Source organism: Entelurus aequoreus, linkage group LG05 (assembly GCF_033978785.1).
Source record: "Entelurus aequoreus isolate RoL-2023_Sb linkage group LG05, RoL_Eaeq_v1.1, whole genome shotgun sequence".
Lineage (NCBI taxonomy): Eukaryota > Metazoa > Chordata > Actinopteri > Syngnathiformes > Syngnathidae > Entelurus > Entelurus aequoreus.
This window is the reverse complement of record NC_084735.1, coordinates 64,135,973-64,148,299: the sequence shown is the minus strand read 5'-3', so window position 1 is coordinate 64,148,299 and position 12,327 is coordinate 64,135,973. Positions and strand designations below refer to the sequence as shown.

The 12,327-nt window shown below is 39.6% G+C and overlaps 1 protein-coding gene across 3 annotated transcripts in view; it reads right to left on the bottom strand.

Moving 5' to 3' along the window:
* Positions 1–12,327, bottom strand: part of nrg2a (neuregulin 2a) — a 236,785-nt gene that overhangs the window by 30,558 nt on the left and 193,900 nt on the right. For 2 of the 3 annotated variants that reach the window (XM_062048626.1, XM_062048628.1), the window contains exons 5-6: positions 9,194–9,293; positions 336–394 (exon numbers count right to left, since the gene is read on the bottom strand). In XM_062048626.1, coding sequence (XP_061904610.1) covers positions 336–394; positions 9,194–9,293 — 159 coding nt within the window. Of the gene's footprint in view, positions 1–335; positions 395–719; positions 797–9,193; positions 9,294–12,327 lie in introns of all 3 variants that reach the window. The other variant, XM_062048627.1, reaches the window with a different exon arrangement.

Sequence of the window (12,327 nt, the reverse complement as noted above, 5' to 3'; positions counted from 1 at the left end):
GGCCGGATAAAACCTGGTCCCGCCCGCGGGCCGTACGTTTGACACCCTTGATCTAAGTGAATATTTAAATAAGTATTTATTTAATTTGGCCCTCCATAGCTCACTTCCGATTTAATCGTAGACCCCTTGTGTTTTCCCCGTATTATGTGTTTTGGGGGTTTACGTGTGTTTTGGACTCTGTAACATGTTAGCCCCCCATCGGCCACTGCATTAATTGGATTTTTCATTAAATATGTATTGGGTTTTCGTTTAGACCTTTGGGAAGGATTACCGACAAAAACCGAGGTACCACGGTACACGACGTGCACATGTGACTCAAGAGGAAGTTGACATACGGTAGAAACGTGCCATAACGTAGGTTTGACAGCGATCACCAGTAAAGTCATTTGGACACCTGGAGGCCACAAAAAGAGGGAGGAGAAAGGGTGGAGCGATAGAAGAAAGGTGTGGGAAGGGGTGGGTGGGAGAGAAAGAGGCAGAGAATTAGACCATAAGGCTGAGCTAACAGACAGCAGAGGCAGAGCGTTCCCATGGGTGACACCACTGTGCACGGCCTGGTGCGCCTTGACCTGAGAGGGAGGTGGGGGGGAGGAAGAGGAGGAGACAGAGGAAGAGCACCAAGTGTTTTTTCGAGAGGGTGTTTTTCGGCGGGAGTCCACAGAGGTAATCCAGTGACAACTGTGTCTCTGTTCTCAGCTGCTCATATCAAGTCAACATACTTTTGGAAGGATTGGGCATGTGCAACCGCAGAGGTTCAGTGTTTGCGCATCGCGGGCCAAAGTATCCATCCCGACATCTGGGAAGGAGCACACCATCGTTACGAACAGGAAACAAACACATGGTTGGGAAATGCGGGAGATTCCTAAATGCAAACATTACATCAGTTACTGCAGTACACAGTCAGAACACAGGGGAGATACTTACTGGAAACACAAAAGGTTGACTTCAGTGTGTGTGTGTGTGTGTGTGAAGTGAATTATATTTATATAGCGCTTTTCTCTAGTGACTCAAAGCGCTTTACATAGTGAAACCCATTATCTAAGCTACATTTACACCAGTGTGGATGGCACTGGGAGCAGGTGGGTGAAGAGTCTTACCCAAGGACACAACGGCAGTGAATTGGATGGCAGAAGCGGGGATCGAACCTGGAACCCTCAAGTCGCTGGCACGGCCGCTCTACCAACCGTGTAATGTATGCCAGCTCGTTGACAACTTAAGAGCTGGGCTGGACAGCAAGTTTAGCTCATTGCCTAGCACTGCTCTCCTGGTTCAAGGTGTGGGATGACCATGTGTACTTTGTAAGTTAAAAACCACACAAATGTGTGTATAAATAACTTTAGATGTTTGCATATGTAAAAATTTGTGTTGTCACAAATTAATCACACATGAATTGTGACTCATCCTGATCACAGAAAAGGATTTGCTTGCATATTTTGAATTCACTTTACAGCATTGCACTTGTCAGAATGTCGTACACAAACTTTTTTTTAAAGTGTTTAACTACAGTAGGAAGGGAATTCAGAGGGCCCCATTCGCAGTGATGGGCAGTAACAAGCTATACCGGGGACGGCGTGGCGCAGTTGGGAGAGTGGCCGTGCCAGCAACCTGAGGGTTCCTGGTTCAATCCCCAGCTTCTACCAACCTAGTCACGTCCGTTGTGTCCTTGAGCAAGACACTTCACCCTTGCTCCTGATGGGTCGTGGTTAGGGCCTTGCATGGCAGCTCCTGCCATCAGTGTGTGAATGTGTGTGTGTGAATGGGTGAATGTGGAAATACTGTCAAAGCGCTTTGAGTACCTTGAAGGTAGAAAAGCGCTATACAAGTATAACCCATTTACCATTACATGTAGCTTAACTACATTTTCCAGTAGCTTGGTGGTAGCTTAGCTACTTTTTCAACGAGTAGCTTTTCCTGTAGCTTAGCTACTTTTAGACCCATGTAGTGAGGTAGCTTACATCAAAGCTACAAAGAGAGAAATTGGACTGTGAATCCAGCCCCCCCCCCCCCCCTAAAATATGGAGAAAATACATTGACGTGGATGAATGAGAACATCCATACATATGGAGATCCATAATCCATAATGATTGGTTGGTGTTCGTATGATAGTCACAAGTGGCCAAGGTTATGGCAAGACATTACGGACTGGCCAATCAGGGGCAAGATAAGGCGGGTCATCAAAACCAGGAAGCAAAATCATAACAGACACGCAATCATGTCACATAACGGCGTGGGAGTCAGAGACAGAGGGACGCTTCAAGCTGACCACTCAAAATAAAAATAAAATAGTTGAAAATGGCAGAGGGATTTTCTCCCGCAGATTAGATTTTTCCTTTAGAAATGAAGATGAAGTGAAGGAAACCCACAATAATGCGTGTCCTTGGCCATATTTAGACTAATGCATGTGTTTAGAGAATAACCTTAGTTTTTAGTTGTTTACTCTGTACACCAAAATCATAACTGTTCTCTTCATCAAAGAAGTCCAACACAAATTTAGGAACACTAAAGGAACATTAAGATGAGTTGAGTTCATGAAAAGTTTTACTGCACATAACCATTACCAACTGTTCCTAAACAACACTCAAGTCATTGTACTTTTTTGTCAAGATATAGATAGATGCTGTTTTTTTTTATTTTTTACTGTAGGCAGACACAATGAATAACATTATAGAGGTGGGCCAAAGAAAAGGCAAACTAAATAAGTACATACAGTGGGGTGTGGACACCCCTGGAGGTAGTTGTAGAGTGTCTCCAGCTAAATGACAGATAGTTAATAGTAATGGACCCTTATTGGGTCCTTTTGTACACTCTCAGTCACATTACCATTGATATTATACATGTGGGCCCAAAGATATAAATGCCGTTAAATGTAGCTTTGATGTAGCAAGCTACTTTTGCCGTGTAGCTTGTAGTGTAGCTTGCTACAATTCTACCGCGATAGCTTCCCCTCTAGCTTAGCTACATTTAGGCGAGAGTAACTTGTAGTTTAGCTTACTACATTTTCCAAGTAGCTTGCCCATCACTGTCTATTTGTCGCGGTTTACCTGACACTTTAAATGTGACGAATTTGGGGCGTGTACTATCCACTTTATCCACCAGAGGGTAGTAGAGTGTTGAATATCTTAAAATGTGTTTTGTGGCAATTCCAAATTCGACCACATTGTAATTTTCCGCAGACTGCATTGCAAGAATGACTAAACCCCCCTCTTCCTCTCACACGAGATCCACCCAGGAATGAATCCCTTCCCGACTGTAAATATATGTAATTTATTGGCTATATATCTAATATTACTTGATAACCGTATTATCCAAAATGATTAACCTGCGTTAATAAACGATTAATGCAATACTTTTTTTGTAATTAATCACATAAATAAACCTGTTAAATTTTCCAGCTGCGGTAAAAAAATTCATAAAAAAATATGTCATGAGAATATTTACTAAAGTCAACTGTTTTAGTGTGACGGTACATACATATACATACATACATATAAAACAAAACTGTGAAGAAAAAAACATAAAATGCAGCTGCTGCAAGAAAAATATGTGATTTGTTACAATAAACAAATAAAAAGCTCATGTGACAGCAGAAAGAAAAAAAAGAAGAAATTACTGCCAAACGTTGAAACAAATTTGTCATCTGAGAAATCAATGAGAGAACAATGTGTGCTATTGACATTGTGTTCCCTTGGACACAGAAAGAATTGTGGTAGAAACTTGAACTCCTTTACAGCGACATCAGCACAACAAATTACGACCTGATGTGATGCGATTTGACAGCAATACGAGACGTTAAATGGGGATTTTTTTTTTCTTCCATGTTCAATTTAAACAACACTGCTTCTTCCGGTGTTAACAACAAAAATAATTGAATAAAAGCATGCATTCTAATTTAAAAAGAACAGAATAATCCTGGGGGAACATCTTATAAATGGAAAAAAACATTTCATTGAAAACATGACCGGCTTAGCCAAAGTTATGATAACTCTATCAAGGTTTTTCATATTAAGATACATAAGGAGCAAACATTCCCTGGAAGTGGACGACCCAACGTTTTGAAGGTGATAAATACATCAAGATAATGTTTGGTAATAATGTATTTTACTCCCCTTAAAAAAGTGTTGTAGGATAAATCCTATAAAGCTGCCATTCCAAGGCAAACTATTTCAAGAAAAAGGAAATATCTTTCTTCGCATACATTATAAATGCAGTTTTGTGACATTAGGAAGCACGTTATCATAACTCAAGCCTTCATCAGGACTATTACGTCTGTATGTTTGGACCACAGAACCATATTTCCTCATTAAAGTGCCGTTAGGATGAACGGTTGCTCTTTTAGGAGCACCGACATTCCACTAGGATACACAACGAGTCTGCCAGTCCGACAAAAAGGTCACTGGCGGCCGATTTACTGGTTTCACACGATGCCTCCCGGGGGGAGCGTTACCGCTGATTAATCTAATTATTCACCCGGACTGATGAGATGACGGAAACTTGGCCTGCAAATGACACAAGTCAACTAGAACGACATAATTGGATAAAAATCAGTGGTGCAGCTGTGTATAATATTATCACACTTTTATAGTAACACATTGTCTTTGTCATATGCTTCTCTTTGGACTAAAATAAACACATCTGTGTGTTGAAAGAGGCCCTATGTTTCCAAATAAACACAACTAACAGGTTACAGCTAATGGATTTGGAAACAAGATCAAATGTCACAGTGTAAACACAAGCCAACCACAATCCAATAACAACCAGTGCAATAACTACAGTACTATACACTATAAAGTTAAAGTTAAAGTACCAATGATTGTCACACACACACTAGGGGTATACTATGTTTTTACCATCTTTATTCAATGTGGATTGTGGTATTGTACACCTGCACTGTATAATTTTTATTTCTACCCAGCACTAGAATTATTATATGTTATCATATTACCAAGAGGGAGTCTCTTTTGTATTGTAACCTACCAGGTCGTGTGTGCCTAATATTGTGGCTGGTAAGCAGATACCCAAAGGCTTTTTTTGTCGCTGGCGGCAACAATATCTACTGTATCAATAATGATATTGTTTTAACCAATATAATATTGCTATATAATGGATCCTAATTATTGTGATGCATTATTACATACTGTACTGTACTGTATTAGTACAAATATAAGAATATAAGTTTTTTTAAGATCCATTTTTAAACAAGTATTTTTAAAGTCAACAAAAAAAAATTCTTAAATTCTTAGCTGCTCAAAGAGTTAATGACTATGCTACATAAATTCCAAATATCTTAAAACTAGAATCTTACTCGATAGCCTTTGAGGCACTTTTTCCCAGCAGGTCAATGATTCCTGTGTGTGAGTGAGAGGTAGAAAAGCTCTGAAAGAAAAGAAAATAGTCTGACTTGCTGGTTTGCATGCGCAAATCTCTAGAATCTGCACATAAGAAGACAACTTGTTTCGAAGGGGAGTCAATACAGTTGGGCTATTTAACTAAATTGTTTTTTGGGCCACATTTCCAGAAAGCTAAAGACCGGGGGGGCCGTTCTTCTTCTTTCCCTACTAGTCTTATTTCGTATATTCCGGAGAACCAGCGTCCTCTGCAGTAGACATTTGAGTTTGGTCTATTATTTTTGTCACAGGAGTGTTCTGCTGTTTTTAAGGACCTTCTGCAAAAAAAACCTGGTCAAAGGACATCTCTATAACAGCACTCTAGTACCTCCAGGTTTTGTAACAGCGTCTTCCGTCAGGCCATAAGACTCTTGAACGCATCATAATAATCCCCTTAATTCCCCCCAAAAACAGATGAACTCGCTGGACTATAAAAACAATATAACATACATCTGTAAACGTGGATGCATATGCAAAAGTGCAATTTATTTATCTGTACAGTACTCTATCTATTTATATCTGCACCTTATTTTGTAAATGCAAACACTCTGCACCTTATTGCTCTTTCATCCTGCACTACCATGAGCAAATGCAACAAAATGTTGTTCTTATCTGTACTGTAAAGTTCAAATTTGAATGATAATAAAGTAAGTCTAAGTCTAAGTCTCTAAGAGTTTTTAAGAATCTGCTGCAAAAATGTGAGCCTCTCACAGGTTTTTTGAACTGGACTCATGAGCCACCAGTTGAACAGCCCAAATGATGAAAAATATAGGAACTAAAATGAAATCTTAAGTAACACTACTAGTATAACTAGTCAAGTTGAAGCAAGCTACAACAACACCTTATTTACATAATTTACAATATGAAAAAAAATATAATTGCTAAAAAAATAAAGGACTTAAAGGACTTACACCTTGAGGAACGCCTCTGTTATGTAAATAACAAGATTGGACCCCGTGTTTCTTGTTTGCAAGCAAGGTTAAAATGTCAATGCAAGAATCTGCAATTGGGTTAACAGTGGTCCAAGTTCTTCTATACAACAGGAGCACTCTAGACATTTTTGGAATTCCCTGCAAAAATGGTTGTCTCCCAAGTTTTTGAACTGAACTAGGATTTGGGCCACGGGCCGCCAGTTGATTATGCCCTGCAATACAGTATTGTACGAATAGATACGCGCAAATAGGTCCCTTGCAAGAGTACCTAATAAAGTGTCTTGTACACAACAAAGCTAAAGACAAATTTGGAATTCATCACTCAGGTGAAAACGAGCAAAACGATGCTTGCTCGTGGATCACGTCTTAACCTCTGCACCGCTTCCAAAACTGAGAGTGAATGAGTCGGGGATAAACACAGGGGCGAGCTGTCTGCACCACTTGTTTAGCCGCTGAGTAATACCCGCTGATGCCGGGCCTATATTGAATGAGATGGCTGTGGGGGCAACAAATCCCCCGCGGGCCTTCACTGCATTATCCAACTCTTCTGGAGCCATGCCCTGGGGCTGTGAGTGAATTAGCTACAGCAATTGAGTTATTGCTGCCTCCAATTTGTACATAGCGTATTGAACGGCTGTTGCAGGCATATCCGCATTGCTCGCTCGTCCATGCATCGGGTTGGGTTGGGGTTGAAGGGGGACAACTGAAGCTTTGCCTACCCACAGGCCTACAGTAAGTAGTTGTGATATAGTGGCACATGCTCCTTTACTCCCAGAATGACGTTTTATGAGCTGGGAGAGATTATTAGTAGTGCTACTTTGGATTCCGAATTAAGAGTGGAACGGCGGAAGCATAACCACAGCTGGACAATATTAAATTTGACCACATTGTTTACAGTCAAAGTCATACTCAACTTGAACCCAACATCCCAGCACACATTAAAGGATTAATTCTAGCGGGTACTTTATTTATTTTTGGGGCTTTTTTGCAAAGAGCCACACACTGAAAAATCAAAGGATGCGGGAGCCAATTTCATAGATTTCACTTTCAAAGCCAATACAATATATAGTCGTGGTCAAAAGTTTACATCCACTTGTAAAGAACATAATGTCATGGCATGTCATGTCATGGAAAGTTCTGACCACAGAACTTTCCTCCAGAAGGTCCATGTGATGTCAGATGAAACAAAAATTGAGCTGTTTGGCCACAATACCCAGCAATATGTTTGGAGGAGAAAAGGTGAGGCTTTTAATCCCAGGAACACCATTCCTACCGCCAAGCATGGTGGTGGTAGTATTATCCTATGGGCCTGTTTTGCTCCCAATGGAACTGGTGTAAATGAAAAATATTACCTCCAAATTCTTCAGGACAACCTAAAATCATCATCGGAGGTTGGATCTTGGGCGCAGTTGGGTGTTCCAAAAGGATAATGACACCAAACACACGTCAAAAGTGGTAAAAGAATGGCTAAATCAGGCTAGAATTAAGGTTTTAGAATGGCCTTCCCAAAATTCAGACTTAAACGTGTGGACAATGCTGAAGAAACAAGTCCATGTCAGAAAACCAACACATTTAGCTGAACTGCACCAATTTGTCAAGACGAATGGTCAAAAATTCAACCAGAAGCTTGCCAGCAGCTTGTGGATGGCTACCAAAAGCGCCTTATTGCAGTGAAACTTGCCAAGGGACATGTAACCAAATATTAACATTGCTGTATGTATACTTTTAACCCAGCAGATTTGGTCACATTTTCAGTAGACCCATAATAAATTCATAAAATAACCAAACTTCATGAATGTTTTTTGTGACCAACAAGTATGTGCTCCAATCACTCTATCACAAAAAAATAGGAGTTGTAGAAATGATTGGAAACTCAAAAAAGTCATGACAATATGTTCTTTACAAGTGTATGTAAACTTTTGACCACGACTGCATACATGTTCAAAAGCTCTGGGTTATTAGTAGGGGTACATGATAAATATCATACAGGTTATTATCATGCCGATATCAGGACATCACACCGATAAATCCGATAACATTAAAAAAAGCTGATATTACCCATATTGTGCTGCAGGTGGGTTAGGGTGAGTAAATTAAGCGCTTCTTTCCTGTTCTGTCTCTTAGCATATTGCAAACAATGCCTTCTTCACTGTTAAAGAGGAATACATTTCACTATTGCTATTTGCACCAAATGTTCTGCAAACATTCCGCCAGGAGAGGAAAATAAGATTGCTCTCCAACGCATCAATCCTTATCGGCCAACTGAAAGGCCAGGATCGGTATGACCGTATGCTAAATAAAAAACAAGTTGTTTTTATGATAATGTCAACTGGGTCCTTCCCACTTAAGCGTGCAGGTCACGATCCCCTTTGCCAAGGACCTTCAATGTAAGCAAAGGCTCTATTTACCTCATTGGGGGCCCCTAATAGGCATAAATATTTGTTCCCTACTGAAGCGGTGACTCATGACATTTTGAAAGGGCTTTTAATGTGCGGCCCTCCAGTTGTACACTAAACGGGACTTAAAAGGATGAGAACACCAACGCCTCGCTCCATTATGAGCACTGGAATACACAACAGGTGGGCAGTTAGGCAGCATTTTCCTTTGATGACTTTCTGCTGCTGAAAGAAAGAACAACAGGAATCAAGTGCTCTCAAAGCAACACAAAAGGATAAAACCGATACGTGACATGCTGAGGGATTTCATTTCAACTGGTGGAGAAGAAAACAATTGGAAAAATGTCAAAGATTTATATATATATATATATATATATATATATATATATATATATATATATATATATATATATATATATATATATATATATACACATTTTTTTTATTTTTTTTTAAGGCCAACAAAAATAGATAAACTTACTTGCAGGAAAGCCGGTTTATACCACGTATGAAGAAACAGTCGCCACCATTCACACAGAAGGTCTTCTGTGTTTCATTGCATCTTCTGGCATGGCCTGAGCCTGGAGATAGTGTTGTGGTTCCAGTAGAGAGAAAAAAGAAAAAATGTTAGCACAAATATTATCTTCATCACTATTACATTTTTTCAAAGGTTTTATTTTATTTTGACATATTGTTTTTTTCTTTTAAAAATGTATTTTTCAGATGAAGATATTTGTTTTGTATTATCTTTGCAACAAATACTGCTACTGCTATTTTACTGTACTGTACTGTGCTGTGTCGTTTTGATGAACTTTTTCACAGAACATAATCAAACTAAAACAGTACATTGATAAGCAGGATTCCAAATGAATGTGCTAATACAGTTACTACAGTTTGATTCACTACGGCATCAAATGCACCTCTCAGAATCACAACGTCACGTCTGTTACCCTTCATGAACCAGAAAGTAGCCATTAACTAAGAAACCCACACAAATACACCCCAACAATTTTTTTTTAGCAATTCACTTTTGGGGTTGGTCTGTGCTCTATTGTAGTTATAAAGGTAAATACAGAGTAAATGCATGATGCTAGAAACATTTCCTGTCTTTCACTTTATATGCGCACAGCGTGGGAATTCAGTACTATACCTGACCAATGGCTCCATACCAAAAACACACAAACACTTTTACTGTTTCACCCCAAAATCCTGCTACGTCTTCTTATTCTCTGGCAGACTGGTTAAGTATGAGATGCTAAGAAGTGGAGTAATGATGCATTAAAAAAAATAGTATGGGAACTGCAGGGATGGGTGGGGCATTGCCTTTAAAAAATGTAAAATACTTTTATCTATTGTACTTTTTGGGACCATTAGCCGCTATTTTTTTCCTACGCTTTGGACACTGCGGCTTATAAAACTGTGCGGCTAATTTATGTTTTTTTCTTCCCCAACAACCATAATGTTTTGTATTCAACAAAGAGTTTTCAACATCGACAGAAACACTGTCAGTGTGGTATTGTGTGTTATTGTTTGTTCTATGGCGCCATCTTTTGGACAAGTTTGCTCACTTGAGGGTTAAAAATATAATTCCTGTTTCGTGCCTTAAACCAGAAGTATGTCCTGTTTATTCGACGACTCGACTATAGTGTTTCTGTTGAAAGGATTCTCCATTCAGTTACTCCAAGTAACGATTGTAAGTTTTACAATAAATCTAAAACAATTCATACTTACTAAGCCATCCCATGTGTGATGTCTGTAGGAGTGTTTTCACACACATTTGTACATTTTGTTTGATCAGCTGTTTTACTATTGTGTAACACGGACTGTTTGGAAACAATTAAGGTATGTAAATAAAAGTTTCCAATATTTTTCATACTGGTATACATCTGCGGCTTATCGTTCCGGTGCGGCTAATAGGTCGTATTCACCTGATGTCACGTTCAGCTCATGTCGCCATAGCGTTCTGTCTGCCATTTTGCCTTTCTCTGTGAACATTGCCCTATACTTGTGTTGTTTTAGGCTGTTAGAACCGTTCAAATCGTGTAAAAGATGTGTTTCCTCACAGTTCCTTGAGAGGTAATCTCTGGCACGCACTCCAGTCCAAGTGAGCAAGCAGAGTTGAAGACCACACAAGTTTGTTTGATATACTTTTAACATTTAGTATCTCCCATTTAAGTATTATCTTGATGGCGTTCTTAAAACGCGCATTTTCGCTACGAATGTTTCGTAAACCACCAACTCAGTGAGTCTAAATAAAATTAATCAAGTGTAAGCAACACCTAAATGAGGTAAGTTTTGACCAAATGCAGCAATAATAAATTAAGCTTTCTGGACATACACAATGTTGAGATCTATAGTTATATTTTGATAAAGATGGGGAAAAACAAGCTACTCGTAACGGCGTGTGCAACAACAATAAGGCAACAAACATGGCTGTAGACGCGAGGCAAACTTACCCGAGCAAAAGCGATGCATATTTATCCGGGAATGTCTTGATACTAATTTCCTTGACTTAGCCACACACAAAGAACTTGTCGAACTCCATGCTTTTCCAAGTGTTCATCAGTTTTGTCGTGAAGACTGACATCTGAAGCACCAGATAGTTCGACATGTCTGGGAAAGCGGCCGACAGATAATCCTTGAGATCACTGGACAAATCTTTTTTGAATACGTATAGGGATGAATTCCATCACATGGTCTGCATTTTTTGCTCGTATCTGCTTTCAGTTGTAAGATCCAGGCCCCTTGCGTGCTCAGATAGTTCACACACTGTTTGAGGCACAGTAGCCATGTTGGTTTGGTGGCCCACCACTTTGTTTACTTCCGCTCTAAAGCCACATGACTGAATACAACCTATACATGAAAAAATATTTATTTCTTCTAAAATGTGGTGGGTGTGGCTTAATATAGCCTAGGAAGTACGGTACTTTTCATTTAGAAGTTAGTGCCTTTGATCTCTGTAAGCTCTTTGAGAATAACATGTATTATTAAAGTTAAAGTTAAAGTACCACTGATAGTCACACACACACAAGGTGTGGTGAAATTACCCTCTGCATTTGACCCATCCCCTTGTTCCACCCCCTGGGAGGTGAAGGGAGCAGTGAGCAGCAGCGGTGGCCACGCCCGGGAATCATTTTGGTGATTTAACCCCCAATTCCAACCCTTGATGCTGAGTGAAAAGCAGGGAGGTAATGGATCCCAATTTTATAGTCTGTGGTATGACTCGGCCGGGGTTTGAACTCACAACCTACCGATTTCAGAGCAGACACTAACCACAAGGCCACTGAGCAGGCCTTGTGGTTATTATTATTATTATTAAATGACACATGAGGTTGGTGCCGATCTGGATTAAAAAAATTATCGGCATTGTGTTCCTAATTTTTGTGAATAATGGATAAAATTACAAAAAACAGCTTTTACACATACTGTTTTTTTAGTGTGATATGCATTAGATGTATTGGATCATTCATCATCTCAGTAGAATTTCTTTCCCTCGCATGACCCATGTGCATCCAGTAGGGGCCCCTACTGTAGTGCCCCCATCCACGAGTGTAATTGTGTCTCTCAGTGGTGTTGACACTATCTCAAGAAGTTGTATGAGCAAAGATAAATATT